This window comes from Rhinoderma darwinii, chromosome 2 (assembly GCF_050947455.1).
Source record: "Rhinoderma darwinii isolate aRhiDar2 chromosome 2, aRhiDar2.hap1, whole genome shotgun sequence".
Lineage (NCBI taxonomy): Eukaryota > Metazoa > Chordata > Amphibia > Anura > Rhinodermatidae > Rhinoderma > Rhinoderma darwinii.
Window position 1 is genome coordinate 325,263,660 of NC_134688.1, and position 26,673 is coordinate 325,290,332.

At 41.9% G+C, this 26,673-nt stretch overlaps 1 protein-coding gene across 2 annotated transcripts in view; it reads left to right on the top strand.

Moving 5' to 3' along the window:
• Nucleotides 1-19,471, top strand: part of TFEB (transcription factor EB) — a 60,619-nt gene extending 41,148 nt beyond the window's left edge. Inside the window, exons 4-9 of one of the 2 annotated variants that reach the window (XM_075853623.1) lie at nt 4,126-4,206; nt 4,340-4,460; nt 13,219-13,275; nt 13,489-13,564; nt 15,761-15,911; nt 16,038-19,471. In XM_075853623.1, coding sequence (XP_075709738.1) covers nt 4,126-4,206; nt 4,340-4,460; nt 13,219-13,275; nt 13,489-13,564; nt 15,761-15,911; nt 16,038-16,409 — 858 coding nt within the window. In that variant the 3' untranslated portion in view covers nt 16,410-19,471. The remainder of the gene's footprint in view (nt 1-4,125; nt 4,207-4,339; nt 4,461-13,218; nt 13,276-13,488; nt 13,565-15,760; nt 15,912-16,037) is intronic. The other variant, XM_075853624.1, reaches the window with a different exon arrangement.
• The last annotated feature ends 7,202 nt before the right edge of the window (nt 19,472-26,673 follow it).

The following is a 26,673-nucleotide window of genomic DNA, read 5'->3' on the forward strand; positions in this document are numbered from 1 at the left end:
GGTTTGCACTTTACAGTAGTATGATGCAGAACGGCTAACTGCCCAACTGCATTATTGGAGCTCAGGCAACTTGTTAACTGTTTCCAATAACAACCAGCAGATTTTTCGGGTATGACAAAGTCTTTAGCGCAGGATCAGTACAAGGATGCAATATATTTATGGTGAAATTAGAGTTTATTCTAAAGAACAGCATCAGAAATTATATGTCAACCATACAATTGTTAAAGCACAGAATATGGGAAAAAAAGGAGTAGGAAGAAGAAAGAGGGGGAAGGACAGAAAAAGGGGTAATAGTTGCCTGGGTGCACACCATAAAACATATCTAGTGCCTTCAAGGTCAGGTAAACCAATAAATTAGGTCCAAGGGACCATGCAGGAGGACTTAAGGCTGTTTTCTTAACCCCCATACAAATTAATGGAGAGTGCCGTGCCATAAATGTGTGATCGGTGAGAGTATAGTTTCATTTACGGTTGAAAATAAACACATGTCCGACAAGTTCAACCAAGGGATGGTAGAAATGTAAGGGATATGGGTAAAATTTAGAACTTTGTTTTACCCCTATTGATCCAGACAAAGGTAAAAAAAAAAAAAAACACCATGAGGCATGAACCAATCTGCCTTAAAAAGGATACAATTCTCTCTTGATCCCAAGTGTCCTTCAGACTGGATCAACATTCAAGCAAGAATTCTATACATTGACATGGATGCTGATTTTTATTTGTTCTAAGAAATTATCTAAGCCATCTACTATTCCTGCTATGACCAGCCCCTCCGGGAGGCTAATTCTCAGATTAACAGTTCTTATGGTGAAGGCTTGTCACCTCTGGAGATAAAACTGTTGTCTTTGGATTTTACATGGCACAGGTTTATAGAACAGCTTTTACATGGAATAGCTATATAGTTATACAAGTTAATCATGTCCCCCCTTAGTTGTCTTTTTTTCAAGCCAAAATACTGTAAGTTCAATTATTTTAATCTTTCCTCATGAAAAAGATTCTCAATGTCCGTTATTAGTTTACTTTTCAAAAAAATGTTATTCTATTTCAAAGTATCAGAAACAAGGGGAAAGCACATTTTCGACTAACATGTCTTAGAAATACAGGTAAGGGTGTGTTCACATCAGCGTTGCCCTTCCATTGAGGGGTTCTGTCGGAGGTTTCCATCGGGTTAACTCCTCAACGGAAAGGCAAACTGAAACCTTAGCTTCTGTTTCCCTCACCATTAATCTCAATGGTGACGGAAACGTTGCTAAAGTTTTCAGTTTGTCACTCCGTTGAGGAGTTAACCCGATGGAAACCTCCGACAGAACCCCTCAATGGAAGGGCAACGCTCATGTGAACACACCCTTACCTGTATTTCTAAGACATGTTAGTCGAAAATGTGCTTTGTTTTGTCAAGAACAACGGAACCCTGTAACAACGGTGACAAACGGAAACCTTTAGAAACATTTCGGTCACCATTGAGATCAATGGTGAGGGAAACAGAAGCTAAGGTTTCAGTTTGCCTCTCCGTTTAGGGGTTAACCCGACGGAACCCCTCAACAGAAGGGCAACGCTGTTGTGAACAGGCCCTAAATCATACAACATAGATACAGATGTGTCATCTCATTATGCATCATTACAGCTCACATTTAGATATGATGTTCGAGAAACAACAATTCACTAAGGTATAGGGGCTAGAAAGTAATCATCCGCCTACTAGTTCAGGAGGATGAAAGCTATTCTAAGGGTAAAACATCGATTTACATGGTGGTCAAGACGATCAAGAAACAATGATGGTGAGCAGGGGGGGAGAATATAATAGAGGGGTAAGACAGAGAGAAAAAATAAGTAATCTAGTCCCATATCAGGAACTCGTTCTATGGAGAGATGCATTTTCCAAGAACGCCAAATCTTCTCCCAATTTCCATAGTATCTGTAACAATACCAGACAATTGGTTATTGACCATAATCAATGATGGTTTAGATTTAACAAGATCAATTGGGAACCCCAGGGTGTACCGCTGTTTAGCAATGACATATTTTAGCCGCTAATAGGTAAAGGTCCATTCACTAAAACAGCAGGTAAATCAAGTGGGACTGAAACCTGTGTAAGAGTTTTAATGAAATTGAGGACATCTTCCCGGAATTTGGTGGGACTGTTCAATTGTTGAAAGGTGCGTAGAAGTGACCCCCCCCCCCCCCTCCTCCACATTGTCGAAAGCAAACGGGATCTGCAGAAGGATAAATACTAGATATTCTAGTTGGAACCATATATGATCTCATTAATTCCTTATATACAGCCTCTGCTATGGTTGTGTTTATGGATGGTTTCCCAGTAGGAGTAACCAGGCCTGAGTACAGACAATATATTTTGCCTTTTATACCAGACATCAAACAAAAGCTCTCAAATGTTTTGCGAGTGTCACCACATCACCTATTTTTGTCCTTCCATGAGGTTAGGTAATGTTGGCGCTTGAGATAACAACTGTTCGGATGTTGCTCCCCACAAAAAAGTCTATAATACAATAAAAAACATTTTTCAATCCACAACGAAAAAGTCGAGCGTCGAAGTCCAAGCGAAAATTCAGGATTGAAGCATATACGGTAGTCATGAGGGGATTTCAGTTTTATATGTGCTTGCAAGTGCATCACACAAAGACATCGCCTGGGACAAAACAGGAGCGAGTATCGGAGGACTTGACTGTGAACTTCATCCAGTGCAAAGTTTCTATCAGAATTAGGGAGCAAGCAGTCACTTCCAGCTGCATCCAGTAGGGTCTTGGGAAAATATCAGAGAGCTGTGCCAATCTAGCGGCATGGTAATAATGTAGCAGTTTGGGTACCTCCAACCTGCTCACAATTTTAGGTGTGTACAGGGTGCGTTTCTGAAGTCGAGAATTTTTGTTTGAAACTCTCCTAAGGTCCTTACCCAGTAATCTAACATTTATAGTATGAAATAGATATAATATCCTGGGTAGTAAAGCCATTTAAAAAGAAGAAATCCTTCCAAACTAGGATAAATGATAGTGGGATCATACCAAGAGATCAGATTCAAGCTTTTTGAACAATGGAGGGAAGTTATGTTTATAACGTGAGTCTATAGAGGTTGTCAAGTTAATGCCCAGGCATGTGAGTTTAGGAGTTGCCCATTAAAAGGCAAAATTAAGCTTGAGCAGTTTAACCAATCTATTCGGTAAGGTGAGTTTGAACGCCACCGATTTGCTATTGTTGACCTTCAATCTTAAAAGGGCCCCAAAGTTCTCCAGTGTCTGATAGATTAGGTAAGTGACAGTGCCTTATTAGTTTAGTTGCTCTTCTTTGTATTTTTCCAAATCAAGGGCATCCTTTCTATGAACTGAAACCCAGAACTGACCTGAATATTCCAGATAAGGCCGCTGTAATGCATTGTAAAGTGGGAATATTATATTCCTGTCTCGCACTCTTATAATACACGACTGTATCCTGCTGACCTTAGAAGCAGCTGATTGACATTGCATTCTGTTATTTAGTCTATGATCTACAAGTACACCCAGATCCTTCTCAACAAGTGACCCCCTCGGACATATGATGCATGCAGATTATTAGTACCCGTATGGTATTTCTGTCACTCCCTATTCATGGACATTACAAAAGTGAGTGTCCAATCGTTCTGACAGTCGGTGGAAATCTCAGCGATCAGACTTTCACCAACCAGACATTAAATGTCTGTCAGGAATGCCCCTTTAATGCCTCATAAAAATTAGTGTTAGAAAAAAAGGGAATCAAAACCATGATGTGTGAATAAGCCCTAAAACTCTTAGTCTGTGCCTGCAGCGTACCCTCTGGATCCGCAGCGCGTACCCGTGTTGAGAACCACTGTTATAGACACCAGGGTAAGCCCTGGGTTGTTACTCCTCGACAAGGAGCAAAGCCTGTTCTACAAGAAGAAAATTTTGTTCCTTCTAGACTTCAAAGCGGACTACATACTTTCAAATTATTGCTTCCTATTTCAGTGAAAGTTCATTAACTTTGGTCCAGAGAGACAAGTGAAGTCTAGTGAAATTGTTACTATGGTTGGAAACATATTTTACATATTTGTACATTGTATACCCATGTGTGACTAAAGACAGTGAGTGACAATCAATCACCTCTGCTCCTTTTCAGATGGATGACGTCCTTGATAACATCATCGGTCTAGATGACATGTATGTGTACACAGAACCTGCCCTTTCCATGCCAAACACGGTATGTATTTGTGTTATTTGTTACCTCACATTTATCTGTTTTGGTTGTACATTCCCCTGTTTTTACCATTCTATATTTCCAGAAATGTTTTCTCTTCATTATTGACTATTGTCCTCATTCCTTTTGCTTTCAGCTGCCATTTTCCAGTAGTCACTTGGGGCTGTACAGTGATGATTCGCGGCTTAGTGATACTGTTGTAGGTGTCACCAGCAATTCCTGCCCAGCAGACCTACCAGTAAAGAGAGAGCTAACAGGTACTTTACTAGAGTATACATCTAATACTGAACGTATTTTTTTATCAGAACCATAGGGATTCTACCATGTAATAACAACATGTTAATGGGGGTTATCTGGGGACCAAAAATTGCATTGCAATAATATATTTATATGAAACTAAGTAACTTACTAATATACTTAAATTAAAAATTCTGTACTAAATGGTTCAGTACAAACCTCATCAATTATTCAGGAAGTGCTGGAGCTTTTCTAATAGTGATGACGCTCCGACTCAGCCCCACGTGACTGAGCTCTTGCTTTATGTGCTGTTCGCGAACATCACGGCAAGGGGCTGTCGCATTGCCTATTGCTTGAGTCCCAAGCAGAGCATCAGCTAGCGCTTTGCTCGGGACTCCAGCACTGCTCCCATATTTGGTCATTTCAGGGGTTTCCTATCTTTGGAGTCCCCGAGCTGATACTCTGCCTGGGGACTCCACAACTTCTGCCCACGTAACTGTCCATATATGGACAATGACGTCGGCAGCAGTACTGGAGTCCCCCGAGCAGAGCATCAGCTGATGCTCTGCCTGGCGACTCCACAACTTCTGCGCACATCTTTGTAACTGTCCATATATTGTCAATAATGTCGGCAGCAATACTTTAATCCCTCAGCAGAGCATCAGCTGATACTCTGCTCTGGGACTCCAGTACTGTTGCCGACGTCACTGTCCATATATGGACAGTGACGTTGGCAGAAGTCCTGAAGTCCCCGAGCAAAGCATCAGCTGATGCTCTGCCTGGTGACTCCACAACTTCTGCCCATGTCATTGTGACTGTCCATATATGGACAATGACGTCAGCAGAGCAGTACTGGAGTCCCGGAGCAGAGCATAAGCTGATTCACTGCTCCGGGACTCCAGTAGTGCTGCCGACATCATTGTCCATATATGGACAGTGACAATGATGTGGGCAGAAGATGGGGAGTCCCCAGGCAGAGCATCAGCTGATGCTCTTCTCGGAGACTCCAGCGATAGGAAACCGCTGAATTGACCAAATATGGACATCAGGAGCAGTGCTGGAGTCCAGAGCAAAGCACCAGCTGATGCTCTGCTTGGGACTCAAGCAATAGGCAATGTGACAGCCCCTTGCGGTCATGTTCACGAACAGCACATGAAGCAAGAGCTCAGTCACATGGGGCCGTGTCAGAGCGTCATCACTATTAGAAAAGCTCCAGCACTTCCTGAATAATTCATGAGGTTTGAAATGCACCATTTAGTACAGAATTTTTAATTAAAGTATATTAGTAAGTTACCTAGTTTCACATAAATATATTATGCAATATGCAATGCAATTTTTGGTCCCCGGATAACTCCTTTAAGTGCAGATTACAAGGATGAATTTAAGCAGAGTTATGAATAAACAATAGAATGATGTGGCACATGATGAATGAGCCAGCAACTAGGTATGGTCCACTTTTGGGAGAATTTATCAACCTTTCCACGCCAGTTTTCTGGCAAAGAAAAGTCTCAAAAGGGCCAAAAAGTTGCAATTTGTGTTGCGACATTTGGCCTTTTTACGCTGCCCTCACCACTTTTTGTGAAAAGGGTTGAGACTTCCGAAGAGGAATGGCTCCACTACAGGCCGACAAATTTACTATAATTTACACTGGAAAACTCTCATAAATTATAGTGGAAATTTACATCAGACCTAACTGGCGTGGATCTCACTTTGTGGGGCATAGCAAGGTAGTGACTCGTGTCGGGCCCGATTCTGCGCCCCCTCTGGCTACCCTCAAGCTCCCTAAGCATACTACGGCTCATACAAGATCCTAATGCCGGGCAGGATCAGGACTTGCATGTGACGCATCACTGATGACATTTAGTGTCGCATATAAGGCCATGTTGCTGTTCGGCGTCAGGAACTTGTATGAGCCACGCGGCATGCTGACGGAGCCTGAGGGGAGACAAGGAGCAATGATGTTATTCTATACTTTTTTTATGTCCGATTGCGCACAGTGGACTGAAAGATATAACACATTTATTAAAAGGCGTTTGCATTTTACTTCAACTTTCTTTATATTAAGACTGGCGTATGAAATCATAATAAAATTGCCCCTTAGGCCTAGTTCACACTTTTTTTTCTTTGCAGTAATTTTGAGGTAGATTTTCACCTGCCTGCACTCTGTTTACCGTGTTTTTTGCAACGTTTTTCTGCTGCTGCCATTGAGCGCCACGGTCAAAAAACATAGCGAAAAGCGCTTTCTCTTGACATCAATGGGAGGTCAGAGATGTAAATGCCTGAAGAAAGAGCATGACAAGTCTTTCTCCCGCGAGCGTTTTTTTCTGCTCGCAGGAAAAAACGCTTCCGCCTCCTATTGAAATCAATGGGAGGCTTTTTCAGCGCAAAAAAAAACCTCTATGTGAAACGGAAGCTGTCATTATGTTTGTTATGTCTGTTTCGGGAATTGTTCGAAAGGTAACTTACAATTTACGAATATGGGATCGGGATTGGGTGGTGAAGCAAGGTGTACTGTCCTCTGCTTATTGTGCGCAATGAGCATGCGCCCGATGTCGCGGAACTCGTTACCCGTACTGCTCTCGGTAAGTTGTCATTTACTTTACTAACTATTCCCAAAACTGGCGTTTTTTAACACCTTAACACTCAGCGACGTACTATTCCGTCATTCTGATCGCCCCGTTCGTGCTCAGTGACGGAACAAAGCGTCGCGGGAGTAACGGCCATTTCGGCCGTCTTCCCGACACATGCAGGAGCTGTGACAGCTGCTGTCTCGTACAGCAGTCGACGCAGCTCCGATAGCGGGGACCGATCGCTGTGTCCCCGCTGATTAACCCCTTAAATGCTGCGTTCAATAGCGATTGTGGCTTTTTAGGGGTTAGGCTACCATCGCCGGCCTGCTTCACGATTGCGACCGGCGATAGTGACTATGGCAACCGGACACCTAACAATGGCGTGCGGCTATGCCATCGACGGAAGCCTAGTGGGTCATGACAAAGTCAGGACCCACTATGCTTGCTGTCAATGAGTAGCTGACAGCTCTAATACACTGCACTACGCATGTAGTGCAGTGTATTAGAATTGCGATCAGGGCCTCCTGCCCTCAAGTCCCCTAGTGAACAAAGTAATAAAGTAAAAAAAAGATGTGTAAAAATAAGAAAATAAAAGTTTTAAAAGCAAAAATCCCCCTTTTTCCCTTATCAGTTCTTTATTATTAATAAAAATATATAAACAAACAATACATGATTGGTATCGCCGTGTCCGTAACGGCCTGAACTACAAAATTATTTTGTTATTTATCCCGCGCGGTGAACGCCGTAAAAGGAAATAATAATAAACCGTACTAGAATCACAATTGTTTGGTCACTTCACCTCCCAAAAAATGGAATAAAAAGAGATCAAAAAGTCGCATGTACCTAAAATGGTCCTGATCGAAACTACAGTTCGTTACGCAAAAAACAAGTCCTCGCACGGCTTTCCTGATGGAGAAATAAAAAAGTTCTGGCTCTTAGAATAAGGTAACACGAAAAGTGAATGATTTTTTACCAAAAGTCTTTTATTGTGCAAACGCCATAAGACATGAAAAAAAAACTATAAACATCTGGTATCGCCGTAATCGTATCGCCCTGGAAAATAAAGTGAATATGTCATTTATAGCGCACGGTGAACACTGTAAAAAAAAATAGAATAAAAAATCAATAGTAGAATTGCTGTTTTTTAGTCACCACGCCACTTAAAAATAGAATAAAAACTGATCAAAAAGCTTCATGCACCCCATGAAAACTGCATTGGTCTCGTTTCCAAAATAGCGTCACTTTTGGGGGTTTCCACTGTTTTGGCACCACAAGACCTCTTCAAACCGGACATGGTGCCTAATAAAAAGGAGGCCTCATAATCCACTAGGTGCTCCTTTGCTTTGGAGGCCGGTGCTTCAGTCCATTACCGCACTAGGGCCACATGTGGGATATTTCTCAAAACTTCAGAATCTGGGCAATTAGTATTAAGTTGCGTTTCTCGGGTAAAACCCTTTGTGTTATAGAAAAAAAATGGTATAAAAAGGATTTTCTGACAAAAAAAATAAATTTAAATTTCACCTTTTACTTTTCTCTAAATTCCCGTGAAACACCTAAAGGGTTCATAAACTTTCTATATGCTGCTGTGAATACTTTGAGGGGTCTAGTTTCTAAAATGGGGTGTTTCATAGGGGTTTCTAATATATAGGTCCCTCAAAGCAACTTCAGAACTGAACTGGAACCTAAAAAAATAAATAAATTAGACAATACTTTGCTTCTTACATTATACTGATAATGAGCAGCGCCCACCCCGAGATGACCCCTGTTTTGACAGTTTCTATAAACGAAGAGCCCTATTAGACCATTTCAGTGCCCGGTTTTCCCAAGCATACACCCACGAGAATTGTATTTCTATCGATGAGTCCTTGGTAGATTTTAAAGGGAGGCTTCAATTCCGCCAGTACCTGCCGAGTAAGAGGGCAAGGTATGGCGTGAAGATGTATAAGCTGTGCGAGAGTGCATCAGGGTATACCTACAAATTTAGGATATATGAAGGGAAGGACACCAGTATTCAGAATGCCCCCACTTACTGGGAGTTAATGCAAAAATTGTGGGATTTGGGGCACTTCAAGTGCCTCGCTTCCAGAAGTACTGCGGCATGTGGCAGTGCTAGAAGAAATCTGAGAGGCCTCCCTAAGACACTGCTTGGGCAAACAAGAAGGGGTGAGAGCAGGGAACAATCTAACAGCAGCATATTGTGTGTCAAGTACAAGGACAAGAGAGATGTCCTTGTATTGACAACAGTACATTGCCAAACCACTACCCATGTACCAGTACAGAGACCCCCAAACCAGACTGCACCCTGGACTGCAATAGGTACATGAGAGGGGTGGACTTGTCAGATCAAGTCCTGAAGCCCTACAGCGCCATGCGGTGTGTTGGTAAGAAGCTGGCCATGCACATCATACCGATGGCATTGTACAATGCGTACGTGCTACGTCGATGTACAGGCCAGACGGGAACTTTCCTGGAATTTCAAGAGGTGGTTATCAAGAACCTAATCTTTAGGGACCAAGAAGAGGGGGCACCCAGTACTTCTGGAAGCGAGGCAACACGCATCGCACCAGGGCAACACTTTCCAGGAGAATTTCCCCAAACTGGCAAGAAGGGAAAAAGTCAAAAGAGGTGCAAAGTCTGCTATAAGAGGGGGATAAGGAAGGACACAATTTATCAATGTGACACGTGTCCCGAAAAACCAGGGTTCTGTATGAAAGAGTGTTTTAAAATGTATCATACATCCCTTGATTTTTAATCTACCCCAGTTTTACTTACCCTGATGCACTCCGCACAGCTTATCCCCCCTCGTCTTTCCCTTCTGAGCCCTGCTGCGTGCCCGGGCAGCTGATAACAGCCACATTGAGGGTATTGCCGTATCCGGGAGAGCCCACATTACAGTCTAAGGGGTGTAGGTCTCCGGTCAAAATGCTCACTACACCTCTAGATGAATGCCTTAAGAGTGTCGTTTTTAAAAAGTGGTCACTACTTGGGGGCTTCTGCATACATGACTTTGCACCAGAAAATCCCCAGTAGGCCAAATGGTGGTCCTTTCCTTCTGAGCCCTCCCATGGGCCCAAACGGCTGTTTATCACCACAAATAGGGTATTGCCGCACTGAAGACAAATTGGGCAAAAAATGGGGTACTTTATTTCTTGTGAAAATAAGAAATTTTCAGCCAAAACTATATATTATTGGAAAACATTAATTTGGTTTTAATTCCCAGCCCAATTCAAATAAGTTCTGTGAAAAAACTATGGGGTCAAAATGGTCACAACACCCATAAATGAATTCCTTGAGGGGTATAGTTTCCAAAATGGGGTCACTTCTGGTGGGTTTCCATTGCTTTGATACCTCTGGGGCTCTGCAAATGCGACATGGCACCCGAATACCAATCCAGCAAAATTTGGACTCCAAAGAACAAATAGCGCTCCTTTCCTTCTGAGACACCCCATGGGCCCAAACGGCAGTTTATCACCACAAATGGGGTATTGCTGCACTCAGGATAAATTGGGCAACAAAATGGAGTATTTTATTTCTTGTGAAAATAAGAAATTTTGATGAAAAATGACATCTTATTGGAAAAAATTTCATTTTTTTTAATTTCACAGCCCACTTCAAATACGTGCTGTGTAAAAACTGTGGGGTCAAAATGGTAACAAGAACCATGAATTAATTCCTTGAGAGGTGTAGTTTCCGACATGGGGTCACTTTTGGGGGATTCCTACTGTTTTGGCACCTCAACACCTCTTCAAACCTGGCATGCTGCCTAAAATATATTCTAATAAAAAAGAGGCCTCAAAAAGTACTAGGTCTTTCTTTGCTTCTGGGGCTCGTGTTTTAGTCCACGAGTGCACTAGAGACACATGTGGGACATTTCTAAAACTGCAGAATCTGGACAATACATATTTAGTAGTGTTTCTCTGGTAAAACCTTCTGTGTTACAGAAAAAAATTAATCCAATTGAAATTCAGCAAGAAAATTTGCAAATTTCACCTCTACTTTGCTTTAATTCCTGTGTAATGCCTAAAGGGTTAAATAAACTTTCTAAATGCTGTCTAGTTTTCAAAATGGGGTGTTTTATGGGGGTTTCTTATACATAGGCCCCTCAAAGCCACTTCGGAACTGAACAGGTATCTTAAAAAAAAGACTTGAAATTGTCTTAAAAATGAGAAATTGCTGTTTATGTTCTAAGCCTTGTAATGTCCAAGAAAAATAAAAGAATGTTCCAAAAAACAATGCTAATCTAAAGTAGACATATGGGAAATGTGAACTAGTAACTATTTTGGGTGGTATAACCATCTGCTTTACAAGCAGATGCATTTAAATTCTGAAAAATGCTATTTTTTTATACATTTTCTCTACATTTTGCAAATTTCACCAATAAACACTGAATATATCGTCCAAATTTTACAACTAACATAAAGCCCAATGTGTCACGAGAAAACGATCTCAGAATCGCTTGGCTAGGTTTAAGCATTCCGACGTTATTACCACATAAAGTGAAATATGTCAGATTTGAAAAATGGGCTCTGAGCCTTAAAGAGGCTCTGTCACCACATTATAAGTGCCCTATCTCCTACATAAGGAGATTGGCGCTATAATGTAGGTGACAGCAGTGCTCTTTATTAAAAAAAAATCTATTTTTACCACTTTATTAGCGATTTTAGATTTATTCTAATGAGTGTCTTAATGCCCAAGTGGGCATGTTTTTACTTTCGACCAAGTGGGCGTTGTACAGAGGAGTGTATGACGCTGACCAATCAGCATCATGCACTCCTCTCCATTCATTTAGGCAGCGCATAGGGATCCTTTTAGATCGCTATGCGCTGTCTTATAGTAACACATTAACGATAACGAAGTGTTTAGACAGTGAATAGACATTTCACGGGATGTCTATTCACAATCTCTGCACTTCGTTACTGTGTCTGTGGTAGTTACAGCAGAGGAAGCGTAATCTCGCGAGATTACGAGGTAAATTACAGGTTACAACGAGATTACGTGTCCTCTGCTGTAACTACCACAGACACAGTAACAAAGTGCAGAGATTGTGAATAGACATCCCGTGGAATGTCTATTCACTGTCTAAACACTTCAGTATCGTTAATGTGTTAGTATTAGGAATCATTTACACGAGCGTAATATACGCGCGTGCTTTTCACGCGTGTCGTACGCACCTATATTAGGCTATGGGACAGTGCGTGAATTTTGCGCAGCGCGAGTGCGTTGCGTAAAACTCACGACATGTCCTTTCTTTGTGCGCTGTTCGCGCATCATGCACCCATTGAAGTCAATGTGTGCGTGAAAACCACGCAGGTCGCACGGAAGCACTTCCGTGCGAACTGCGTGATTCGCGCAACAGCTGTCAAACTCTGAATGTAAACCGAAAAGCACCACGTGCTTTTCTGTTTACAAACATCCAAACGGAGTGTCATAATGATGGCGGCTGCGCGAAAATCACGCAGCCGCGCATCATACACTGATAACACACGCAGCTGTTAAGTGCCTTTTGCGCACACAAAACGCCGCGTTTTTTGCGTGCGCAAAACGCACACGCTCGTGTAAATCAGGCCTAAGACAGCACATGGCGATCTAAAAGGATCCCTATGCGCAGCCTAAATGAATGGAGAGGAGTGCATGAGGCTGATTGGTCAGCGTCATACACTCCTCTGTACAACGCCCACTTGGTCTAAAGTAAAAACACGCGCACTTGGGCATTAATATACTCATTAGCATAAATCTAAAATCGCTAATAATGTGGTGAAAATAGATCGTTTTTTTAAATAAAAAGCATTACTGTCATCTACATTATAGCGCCGATCTCCTTATGTAGGAGATAGGGAACTTATAATGTGGTGACAGAGTCTCTTTAACGCCCAAACAAGGCTGTGTCCTTAAGGGGTTAAGATATGGGCAGATTTGGAACTCTAAATCCCATGCTGGTGGTTTAGTGGCTTTAAACCTAGTTACAGGATCTCTTTAAACACCCTCTCCCCCCCCTCCCCCAAGCTGCTGTAGGTTTTACATTTCCACCTCTGATATTTTTTTGAGTCCCATTAGTGGACCAAACAATACACTAAGCCATAAGTAAGTTAAGCACATTGCACTGTTGTTGCACCATTGAACCAAATGTCTGCAGCTTAATAATTTACTCTTATTGTTTCTGTTCTATGTTTGCTGCTTGTGTTCTGTACTAAATGTTCTGTGTTTACAGATGCTGAGAACCGCGCTCTTGCCCGTGAACGCCTAAAGAAGGATACACATAATATGAGTAAGACATAGCATTTAAAACTCCTACCTTTTGTTGCTTACCTCTTGCTGAGCATCGCAGAGCATTTAGCCTACGTTTTCCCTTGAGTACAATTTAACATTTTTAATAAAAATAGGAATGAATATTAATCACTTATTCATTATTCCTTTTTTTTTTTTTTTTTTTGTCTTTGCTTAGCAGATTTACATTTTTATTCACTCTTGTCTGTTTCAGTTGAAAGAAGAAGACGATTTAACATAAATGATCGGATAAAGGAGCTGGGCACTTTAATTCCAAAAACAAACGACCTGTATGTTACATAACCGAAACATAAGCCATACGATTTGTAAATAAAAACATTTTTTCCAGTAGGAACTGGTTTCCAAGGTTCAGAAAGCCTTTTAAATATTAGTAAAGCAGCAGTAAAAGTGTGTGGACCTACAGTTAGCAAAAATATTTTAGAGATCCTGGATAGTTGGCGGGCACAATATAGAAATAACAACTAATTGCCAATAGGCAGAAAACCCTATTTTCCAACTATCATGAAGTAAAATAAAATAAATTCTTTAATGTTCTATATGTAGCAAAAGGACAGACCACACATAAGGATTAACCAGCAGGAATTAAAATATGAAGAGCCCCCCCGACATGTTTCGCCAGACATACTGTGGCACACACTCGATTCATTGACTTCTAGGATAGCGGTCTTTACGCCAGTCTATAGGTGTGTCACACTGTTGCATGTGCAGTAACCTTTACACGTTTGCCTGGCACCAAAGCAGTGATAATTTTAATCCTTATGTGTGGTCGGTCCTTTTGCTACATGTAGCACATTAAAGAATTTATTTTATTTTACTTCATGATAGTTGGAAAATAGGGTTTTCTGCTTATTGGCAATTAGTTGTTATTTGAACCTACAGTTGGCTCTAGTATTTTGATTTTTATTTTCTTAAGAAAATAAAAATGATCTTCGTTCCTAAAAAAAAAAATCTGCGATTAATTTCTTGAAATTACTAGGCAGTTACGTTCACATTGGTTATAATAAATTCTTTTGAAAAGCTTGTTTCCGTTCAGCCATAACATTAAAACCACTAACCGGTACAATGAATAACATTGATTATCTTATTACCATCTTACCTTCAAAGCGGCCAAATATATTAGGCAGCATGTGAACATTCAGATATTTAAGTTGAAGTGTTGGAAGCAAGAAAAATGGTCTAGCATAATGATCTCAGTGACTTTGACAATGGCCAAATTGTGATGGCTAGACGTCTGGGTCAGAGCATCTCCAAAGCGGCAGGTCTTGTAGGGTGTTTCCCGTATACATTGGTTAGTATTTACAAAAGGTGGTCTAAGGAAGGGCGACCGGGTCGTGGGTTCTCAAGGCTCATTAATGATTGTAGGGAGTGAAGGCTAGCATGTCTGATCCAATGCTACAGAAGAGCTACTGTATGACAAATTGCTGAAAAAGTTAACGCTGACTGTGATATAAAGGAGTCAGAACACACAGAGCATCACAGCTTGCTGCGTATCTGCAGACTGGTCATAGTGCCCATGCTGATCCCTGACCAAAACTGAAAGCGCCTACAAAGGGCATGTGCATCACAACTAGACAATGGAAAAAGGTGGCCTGGTCCGATGAATCACTTATTCCTTTACATCATGTGGACGGCCGGCTGTGTGAACATTGGTTTTCTGGGGAAGAGATGGCACCAGGATGAACTATGGCAAGCTGGCGGAGGCTTTCTGAGGCTCTGGGCAAGGTTCTACTAGGAAACCTTTTGTCCTGGAATTCACGTGGATGTTACTTTGACACGTACCACCTAACTATATACATTGTTTCAAACCAAGTACACCTATTCATGGCAACGGTATTTCCTAATGACCTGTTTCAGCGGTATAATGTGCCCTGCAAAATTCCCTAGACCACTTCAATGAGGTCTTGTGGAGTCCATGCTTCGATGAGTGAGTACTGTTTTAGTGGGATGAAGGAGACCTACACAATATCAGGATAGTGGTTTTAATTTTATGACTGAACGGTGTACCTATCGTTACAATAAAAACTTGCACGTTAGACAAAAGTTTCCTGCCAGGATTGGCCAATGATCTCCTGTGTATGGGGCCTCCCGACTATTCGCAACGCTTCAAAGGGAGAATAGTTTTTGCAAATGCTTTTCCTGGTGGAGAGCTGTAGAGCTTTTCCACTTATGCTCCGCTCTCACATCAATACCACTTATTGGGTTATGACTATTGCCAGTTTGTAGGCTTTACTAAGTGAGAAACATATCCGGGTTTTATACAGGCACAATGAGAGGGGACCCTAGAAACAAACACAATTGAATAATTGTGTGCAACAAAATAATTACCAAAGTATAAAGAATAGTGTTGTAATGTAAGTGCTTATATATCCAGATAGATAGTAAAAAGTTTAACTATATTCATGTGATGAGAGTAAGTACTGACATCCCAAATCTTGACGATTCTAAAAAAAAAATCTTGTTCTTAGCAGTGATACCCGCTGGAATAAAGGCACCATCCTGAGGGCATCGGTGGAATATATCAAACACATGCAGAAGGAGCGACAACGGAGCCGTGAACTGGAAAGCCACTCCAAACAACTGGAACAAGCGAATAAGCAGCTGTGGCTTCGGATCCAGGTGACTTCTCCTTAATGTCTCATAAGTCAACTTGCCATAGTCAGACATTCAATTGGTTGCTAGCAATGCACTTACGGCTTGTAAGCCAAGTGAAATTGTCTTACTAATATTTCTTCTGTCTTTCAGGAGCTGGAATTGCAGGCACAAGCACACGGTATCCCCACAAGTTCACCTCAAAATATGAACACAACTGAGGCAGTTAAGCAGGAACTGGATGCAATGCCTGTTCAACACCAACTTACAGTTCCACAGCAGGGACCATACCAACAGCAAATGGACTTTTCGGCAGGGCTTGGTTACCAAAGCAGTGTCTGTGCAGACACTTCTTTTCCTGCTCTCTCTAGGACAGAGCTAGACCTCATGCTAATGGAGGACACTATGCTAAGTTCTGATCCCATGATGACCTGTGACCCTCTTCTCTCAACCCTTTCCCCTGGCACTTCAAAGGCCAGTAGCCGACGAAGCAGCTTCAGCATTGATGAGGTAGATGGCCTGTGACATTATAATTCCAGAATGGAAAACCTATGCTACCCTCTAGCATATGTGGACTGTGACTTAACTCCAAATTGTCTGAAATCACACTGCCTTATTTATGGGACAGTTAAGCCAGAAGTTCACAACTACAAAATGATATGCACAGCCATTATGTGCAGATATACTCAAACTGTCCTAGTAATCGTAAAATAATGGTGGCCTTGACGGATTCTTCATAGTTGAGTGAGCATTTTAAAGTTATTTGGAAAACCTATATTCACCTCTACACATCTTCACGCTGTTGCCAGACTATACGAAGTACCCAATTACTACATGACTCCATTGATACGTACCTTCAGATGTTTCATAGTGACATTATCTTACAGCTGCCACAAATATATCACTGCCTCTGATTTATCTGAGATATGAAAAGTAATATTTGCCAAGAAACCAAAGTGCCTACACATGTTTGGGCAGAGCAGGACCTGTGTTGCATAGATGTCGGAATGAGTGGTAAAGAATTTTGTGTAAGCTTGGGTTTGTCATTACTAAATGAAGGACTTATTTAGGAATTATTGGCATTGTGTGTGGTTGTGAATAGTAAGTGATCACATTATATACATGCTGTATAGGTCATCATAAGTATGGAAATGTTGTATGTGTGTGTGCGCGCGCATGGTCTTTTCTTGTCCAATAGTTGACCAGAATCCTTATTTGCCAGGGTCTATATTAAGCAATATTGTACAGTGGAGATTCAGAACTGTCATCACATATAGACTTGTAAGCCTTTTTCATAACCACTTTTGTATTGTTACTAGCTAGAAAATATCTAGGCTTGTGTAACTGATAAGGCCTACAGGTGCCTTCATGTTTCTACCTGACGGCAGAATTCTGCTTTACATTCACAATAGCACAACTGTTGTCTTCATAGGTGTTTGCTATTATTTTTTCCTGAAGGCATCCATGCGCTGGGCAGCCTCTGTGAGTGTTTGCCAAGTCCATTATGGAAGCCAGTTAGTTTGCTGTGTTTTCAGATTCGCCCTGTGCACATTAAGGATATCATGTATGTCTTTTGATAACGTAGAGATAAGAAACACTGCCTGTATGTTATAATACATTGTCTCTACCAAGGAATTATACTAGTCCTGCAAAGGACAGCTAGTGCAAAGCATTGCATTAGAAATGCGATAAATGCTACAGGGCTCTGATTTTTTACATACATACGTTCTATATACATTTTCTAGTTCCCTTATAATGCCTTAGAAGCTTGTTCCAAATATAGTTACTACAGAGTTAGGCCCTTTTACACTGGAAAATTATCGTGCAAACGAGTATTCACAGAATGCTCATTCTCTGTGCCTGTGTAAACAGGCAGCGATCATCAGCTGATCGTATCGTTTTAAATACTGAAACTATTATCATTGTCGGCAACACATCTCCCTGTGTAAACGGAGATGTGCTGCCGACATGATAGGAATGTATGGGGATAACTGATCGGAGTGACGAGCACTTGTCCCCATACATAGCTCCGTGTGACAGGAGCAAACGAGCGCCGATCAATGACCTGTCTCATTGATCAGCGCTCGGTTACATGGCCCACATCGGGATGTGTAATACCCGCTTTAGTCAAGCTGGTTTGAGCCCCAGACCCCATATTTGAAGTCTTGAAAAAATGTTTCAATTAAGGCTTCGTTCACATATGCGCTAGGGCTCTGTTCCAATGTTCCGTCAGAACGGAGCCCTGACAGAGACAAACGGAAACCATAGGTAATGGAAATGGAAACCTATTCTTCCTGTTTGTGTCAGTCAGGTTCCCGTTCCGACGCAGATGTGAACGAAGCCTTGGATGTGGGAAATTGCCTTCTGCCTCAAGGGTTTTATTGTGGCCTTCTGGATTAACACTGGAGGATAATAGGGTGAACTGGATGGACTTAAGCACTGCTATCTGATTTTCATGATGGTGGACCTTCCTACAATTCAATTCAGGAAAACCTCAGTGAGTTTTCACGTAGTATAAAATATTTATATTGTGTAGGATACAATCCTTTATGGTTTTAATTCTGCGGAAGAATCTCCTTTGTAAGGCCCCATGCATATGAACGTATTTTTGTGGCCACAATTCACCCGCAAATTTGCGGGTGAATTGCAGCCACGTTCATTTCAATGGGCCCATGCATACGACTGTGGTTTCCACGGTCCGTGCATTGCCCGGGAGCCTGGACCGCAAAAAGATAGGACACGTCTTATTACGGCCACATTTTGCGATCCAGGCTCGTTGAAATGAATGCACACGGCAATGTGCACTGCCCGTGATTTGCGGGCAACTGCGGGTCACACTCCGCGGCCGTCCGAGCCGCAAATCACGGCCCGTGCACACCACTACGGTTGTGTGCATGAGGCCTATTAGTCACAAAGTATTGGTACACGTTAAGTGGGTATCTTTTAGCCTGATTTTAACCACTGTAGACTAAGGCCATGCACAGACAAGTGCACCACTACTGTACATCCTCTGGTAATATCCTTTGGCACTATATACTTGCCGTTCAACATCACGGGATTTGTGCTTCCTTCCTGCCGTTGGTATATAAATGCAATAAATAGTTTAACACATTAATACTTGTAATCCACCTGGCAATTCACAGAGAAAGCAGTCTTCCAGACTTTACTGCCATCACTGTCACCATGGTGTCTGCTGTGAGTGATGGACTTACTTTCACTAGTGGGCTGCTGTTTAATGGAGAAGCCCCTTTCCTTGACTTTGGGGTGCACTTCCCAGATATTCTGTACTGTTAAGTTCTGTGTGTTGTTGTTTTTCATTACTTAACTCGATCACATGTTATTTTTAAAAAAAAACTGGATTCCGCTTGATGTGTGCATCTATTCACAATGCCGCTGTATATTCTGTTTTCCTCCTATAATTTTATTTCCCATTACTTTCCAACAAAAGCCACCAGAGGGTGCTGCTTGTATTAAAGAAATACTGCAGAAAGCAGATGTTGGCTTATTTAATAATATGCAAACATGACCGTGTGTGTTTCATTGGATCAGAGAAACAATCCACTAGGAAATATAAAAATAAAATGCAACGGCTGCTCCAGATTGTGTATAACTACCTAGCCAAAAGTATCTGAGTATCTTCAAGCTGCCCATACATGGTGAGATGTCTTACTGACACCTATTGAGATTTCTCCCATCCTCAGACCTCCTTGTGATCTTAAAGGTCTGAGTATTATTTATTAGAATTAGATTTCTTTTCTGTTAACTTCACTTTGTATTTCGTTAATTGATAAAAAAAAAAAAATTAACATTTCTATTTTTGAAAGCATTGTTACTTTACAGCATTTTTCCACAACTGCCTGAAAATTGTGCCAAGTAGTGTGTGTGTGTGTGTGTGTGTGTGTGTGTGTTTGTGTATGTATGTGTGTGTATAATATATATACAGTGTATGTGTGTGTATATATATATATATATATAGCATTGCATATTTAATTTGGTGCTTTCTTGAATGTTGCGCTAAATGCAAAGAGGCAATGAGGTGTAAATGATGTAAATATGTTTGCATTCCTTCATGATTTTTTCTAACTTGCTTCTACCTTTATTTTCTTATTTCTGTCTCCGCATGTATTTATTATTCTAAAAAGGAAATCGCACACATTGCTTCATAGTGTACCAGTAGAATATAGGGGTAACAACTCAGACGCTCTGGGAGAAGCATAAAGGCCCTTCTACAAACGTTCGCTCCTGATCATTGCCCTGTGTAAACAGAGCAGCGATAAGCCGATGAACGAGCAAACGCCCCAGAAAATGGTCATTTGTTGGCAGCAGCGTGTAAACAGGGGATGTGCTGCAGATAAGATGCAAAAGTATAAGGACGAGCAATCATATTAATCGTTCGTCCCCATACATTTTGACCATTGCTCCATGTAAATGGAGCTAAACAAGTGTCGATCGGCACTTGTTAACCGGCCAGCAAAACTGCCCATGTAAAACCACTCTAAGGGTATGTTCACACTGAGTTTTTTTGCATGCTGAAAATTCTGCCTCAAAATTCCGTCTGGCTAAAACGCCTTCTCTACCTCCCATTGATGTCAATGAGAGGTCAGAAACAGTCTTTTGGTTCTCTCTCTGTCTGTACGTGTGTTTTGACCATGATAGTGACGTTACTTCAGCCACACAATTTCAAACCAACAGCATTTACACTAACAAATACCGAACGCCCATCAAAATAAACGTCCAATATTGCCATGCAACGCCTTAACCCCTTAACGACATGTTACATTGTTGCAGCTAATGACTTAGGCAGTGGCGGATTAAGTAGACCATGGGCCCTAGGCTGTTCCCCAAACTTGGGTCCCCCTTCACCGCCGCCCTGCCGTGTCTATAGTGAACACCACATTTCTGTGTGAGCATTGACAAATTGGTGTTGCGATTCCCCTTGTCAAAGGGCTGTATCCCTACATACTGACCGTCTCTAACCATCGCTGACAGTATCACTGTGTAGGGACACATCCTCCTGACAATGGGAATGGTAACACCCATTTGTCTATTAGTCCTGGGCTGTACAAAGACTTTATGTGGAATAAAATCATTTCCTATAACCGACATGTCAGGAGAGGTGACAGATCCTCTCTAAATCCAATGACTCACAGGTGACCGCTCTGATGGGAGTCATTCTCTTCTTATCTTCTCCATCTGACACAGACCATTATGGTGACTTCTAATGACTGCAGAGTTTCCTGATAAGACATATTTGCCCCTTGCTTCTGCAGCCATTTCCAGCATCTCTAGAAACACATAAATTCAAGCACCAAACGCCCTAAATTGTTCCATACCTCAGACCAGATCCCTTGGCAAATTCAGACCCCCAGGCCCATACATTAAGGAAGTTGTCCGGGCATGTAACGGTTTTTCATACTGATGACCTATCCATAGGATAGGCCATCAGTATATGCTTGGTGGGGGTCCGACAGCAGAACCCTGCACCGATCAGCTGCTCCGGCTGCCTCTAGGCACGGAATGCTATGCAGTGTTCAGTACCGCAGCTGATCGGTGCGGGGTCCAGGTGTCGGACCCCCACCGAGCATATACTGATGGATAGGTCATCACTATGAAAAAGTGATGACCTTTAAACATTGAAAAAAATAATATTTGGTATCGCTGCATTCGTAACAACCCAATCTATAAAACTATCATGTTATTTTTCACGTACGGTAAACACCGTAAAAATAAATAAAAAACAATGCAAGAATCGCTTTTTTTTGGCCACCACGGCTTCCAAAACACAACAAAAAATTTATCAAAAAGTCTACCACCCATCTCGCAAATAACAAACCTTTACAAAGCTTTATTGCCCAAAATAAAAAGTTATGGGGAATATGGTGACACAGAAAATAAATAATTTAACCACTAGGCGTGTAGTGTCCATGGCCGTGGGCTGTCAGGTTCACTCACCTCCTGACGCCCGCAGCCATGAATCTGTGAGTGCTGGTCCCCATCTCCTTCCCAGGAGACTCCAGTGCTCACTTCAGCTCCGGTCCACTCTGTCCCGTAGGAAATCATCATCATAAACACACATGATTTCCTGGACTATTTCCTGGACTATACAAAGGCCCCAGCCCGTGTAATCCTTGGCTGAGCGTTGTTAGTAATTCCTAAGTCTGTCTTGCAAATGGTCCCTTAGTGTTTCCCGTTCCAGTGGTTACCTGTTCCCTGTTACCCGTTCCTGTATCCCGTGCTCTGTTCTTGTTCCTGTGCCTACTAGTTGGAGTCGTGTCTACTGCACCTGTGTCATCCGCCACATCCTGTGTCATCTGCCACGACCTGAGGGATTCGCCATGTCTGGCGCAACCTGCGGCACCTGCTGTCATCCGCCACGTCTGGCGTTACCTGCTGCACCCACCTCCATCCGTGCCAGAGCTGCGGCCACTGTCTGGATTATCCAGGTACCCTTGTGCAGGACTTTCTGGGGTTCCCTGTTGTTTGGCCAGCTGCCTCCCCGCTACAGCGGATGCGGTCTAGTGGGTCCACATACCCACAAACCGTGACAAGGCGCACTAGGACGAAACTGTACGTCATGGCAGGAGTTAACTTCACGCACCGCGACATAGTTACTGCACGGTTCCCGATGCACACTCTCGGTGACAGGACCCTGCCTGTTTTGGCCTTCAGGACACAGCCGGTTTCAATTTATGTGGTAATAACTTCGGAATACTTTCACCTATTCAAGCGATTCTAAGATTGTTTTCTCGTGACATGTTCCTAAATTTAAACGTATCTGCTTGTAAAACAGATAGTAATACCACACAAAATACTTACTAGTTAACATTCCCCATATGTCTACTTTATGTTTGCATCGTTTTTTGAACGTCCTTTTCTTTTTCTAGGACGTAACAAGGCTCAGAACTTTAGCAGCAATTTCTCATATTTTAACCCCTTAGTGACCAGCCCATTTTAGGCCCTAATGACCAAGCTATTTTATTCGTTTTTCTATAGTCGCATTCAAAGAGCTATAACGTTCTTATTTTATTCGTCTACATAGCTGTATGAGGACTTGTTTTTTGCGTGATTAGTTGTGCTTTTTAATGGCACCATTTCTGGGTACATATAATTTTTATATTAACTTTTATTAACCTTTTTGGGGGGGATTATAAAAAAAAACTGAAATTCCGCCATTGTTCTATGCGTTTTTAAATTGACGCCGTTCACTGTGCGACATAAATAACATGTTACCTTTATTCTATGGGTCAGTACGATTTCGGCGATACCACATGTGTAGAGGTTTTTTTATGTTTTACGACTTTTGCACAATAAAAACACTTTTGAACTAAAATTATTTGTTTTTGCATCGTCGCTTTCCAAGAGCCGTAATTTTTTTATTTTTCCATCAATGTAGTGATTTTTTGGGCTTGTTTTCTGCGGGACAAGACGTAGTTTTGAATGGTACTGTTTTGGGGTGCGTGGGACTTATTGATTCATTTTTACTATGACTTTTTTGGGGGGCAATGGAAAAAAATTGCAATTTCGCCATGGTTTTTTGCGTTTTTTTTTACGGTGTTCACTTTGCGGTTTAAATTACATATTAACTTTATTAATGGAGTCATTACGGTCGCGGCGATACCACATATGTGTACTTTTTTTTTTTTTTTACACTTTTACTAAATAAAACCACTTTTTATGGAAAAAAATGGTTTTATTTATATTTTTACTGTACTTTTTATTATTAATATTTATTTCACTTTGATGACTGATTTTATTAGTCCCACTAGGGGACTTTACTGTGCGATCATCCGATCGCTGCTATAATGCTCTGGTATACTTCGTATACCAGAGCATTATTGCCTGTCAGTGTAAATCTGACAGGCAATCTGTTAGGACGTGCCTCCGGCGCGTCCTAACAGGAATATGTCCAGGGCAGACCTGGGGGCTTTTATCAAGCCCCCGGCTGCCATGACACCCCATCGGAGACCCGCGATTGCATTCGCGGGCCGCCGATAGGTGACAGAGGGAGCGCACTCCCTCTGTAAACAAAGTTAAATGCCGCGGTCGCTATTGACGGCGGCATTTAACGGGTTAAACGGCCGCGATCGAAGTAAACTTCGATCGCGGGCGTTGGAGCAGGAGCTCAGCTGTCATCAGACAGCAGAGCCCCGGCTCCTGCCTGCATTGGAGACCCGTGCAGGACTTAGACTAGGCTGACGTGAAAAGGCGTCAGCCTAGCCTAAAGCCCATTAGTGAATCACGTAAAAAGGCGTATTAGTGGTCACTAAGGAGTTAAAGAACATGTCAAAAGGCCATTTTTACAGGAACCAGTTCAGTTCTGAAGTGGCTTTGAGGGCCTTATAGATTAGAAAATCCCCATAAATAACCGCATATTGAAAACTGCACCCCTCAAGGTATTCGAATAAGCATTCACAAAGTGTTTTAACCCTTTAGACGTTTCACAGGCATTAAAGCAAAGTAGAGGTGAAATGTACACTTTTTTTTTTTTTTTTGCTGAAATAATACATTTTGTTTTGTAACACAGAAGGTTTTACCCGAGAAATGCAACTCAATATTTTATTGCCCAGATTCTGCAGTTTTTAGAAATATCCCAAATGTGGCCCTAGTGCTGTAATGGACTGAAACACCGGACTCAGAAGCAAAGAAGCACCTAGTGGATTTTGGACCTCATTTTTTTAGAATATATTTTAGGCACCTTGTCTGGTTCGAAGAGGTCTTGTGGTGCCAAAACAGTGGAAACACCCCAAAAGTTACCCTATTTTGGAAACTACACCTCTCAAGGAATTTATCTAGGGGTATGGTTAGCATTTTGACCACACAGGTGTTTCGCTAAATATATTGGAATTAGTCTGTAAAAATTAAAATCTACTTTTTTTTCTGAAAAAACATAGAGATTTTTACTATTTACAAGGAAAAACAAAGAAAATACACCCCAACATTTGTAAAGCAATGTCTCCCGATTACAGCAATACCCCATATGTGGTAATAAACTGCTGATTGGACCCATGGCAGGGCTCAGGAATGAAGGAGCGCCTTTTGGATTTCGGAGCGCAGATTTTGCTGGATTGGTTTTCAGGGCCATGTCGGGTTTGCATCGCCACCGGAGGGACCAAAACAGTGGAAACCCCCCAAAACTAACCCTATTTTGGAAACTACACCCCTCAAGGAATTTTTCTAGGGGTATAGTGAGCATTTTGACCCCACAGGATCTTTTTTAGAGCGAAGGTGACCAAAAAAAGCGATTTTTGGTGCTTTAAATTCTTTATTTCTTACAGCGTTCACCGTGCGCAATAAATTACGTTTTACTTTATTCTGCCAGTCGGTACGATTACGGCAATACCATATGTGTATAGTGTTTTTTAAGTTTTGCAGCGTTTGCACAATAAAATTACGTTTCTATAAAATAATTTATTTTCTGAGACACGCTATTCTGAGCCGTAACTTTTTTATTTTTTTCGTCAAAAAAGCTGTGGGAGGTCTTGTTTGCTGCGGGACGGGTTGTAGTTTTTATTGGTACTATTTTGGGGTAAATGCGACTTTTGATCACTTTTTATTCTATATCTTGGGAGGGGTGGTGACCAAAAAATAGCGATGCTTACATTAGTTTTCCGTTTATTTTGTTTGCGGCGTTCACCGCGCGGAAAAAAACCCATAATAGTTTCATAGTTTGGGTCGTTACGAACACGGTGATACCAAATATGTGTACTTTTTTTAACAGTTTAATTTTTTCCCTATAATAAATGACTTATGAAGGGAAAACAAAAACTTTTATTTTTACACTTTTATAAAACATTTTTATTAACTTTTTTTTTTACTTTTTCACTTTATTTTTTTTACCTGCAGCTCTGATCGCTGGTAGAATACAATAGTATTCCAACTGTCAGTGTGACATCACAGTCACTCTGACAGTCTACGAGGGCCAGCCAGAGGCTGGTCCTCATAGGCTTCCATACATGGCAGACCCGGAGGCCGTTGCCTGGCCTCCGGATGCCATCACAAGCATCAGCAGACCCCACAATTGCATGGGGGCTGCTGATGTGCAACAAACCTCCTAAATGTGGTGATCGCAATCAAACACCACATTTATCGGGTTAATTGCCAAAATCAGCGGCCATGAGCCGCTGATCGGCAACACTGGAGTTTCAGCTGTCGGGGGCAGCTGATCTCCCAGTTCCCGATGCACACCTTGTCACCGACAGTGTGCATCGGGAACGACACAGTGACTTCCTGTCACACTGACAGGAAGCCTTTTAGGAATAGCCGAAGGTTGTTTGGCTTCCGTTTGCCATACTAACTATTGGCAAATCCCGCGATTTTGGACCGGGGTCTGCCGATATGCTAGAAACCCCTAAAATTCGGCGATTGCAACCGATCGCCGAATTTAAGGGGTTAATTCGCCTAAATCAGCGGCAAAGGACCGCTGGCCAGCCAGAGTGGAGTGTCGGCGACAGCTGACCACCCGGTTCCCGGTGCACACTGTCGCCGACAGTGTGCACCGGAAAAAACTCAGTATCTGTACGTCCTCGTGCGGGAAGTAACCTCCCACAATGACGTACAGTTACTGTACTTACTCTTGCGGGTAGGGGTTAACACAATAGAAAAACTGGATTTGTTTACCATAGCAACCAATCACAGTGCAGCTTTCATATTTCCAGCGCATTGTTTACAAGAAAGCATTGGAATAGAAACATGCAGTCCTAAATCAACGCTATATAAATCTGTAATGAATATATTGCTTCATTTAATTTATTTTATGCTTCCAATAACATTTGCTGGGATGCCGTTAGTG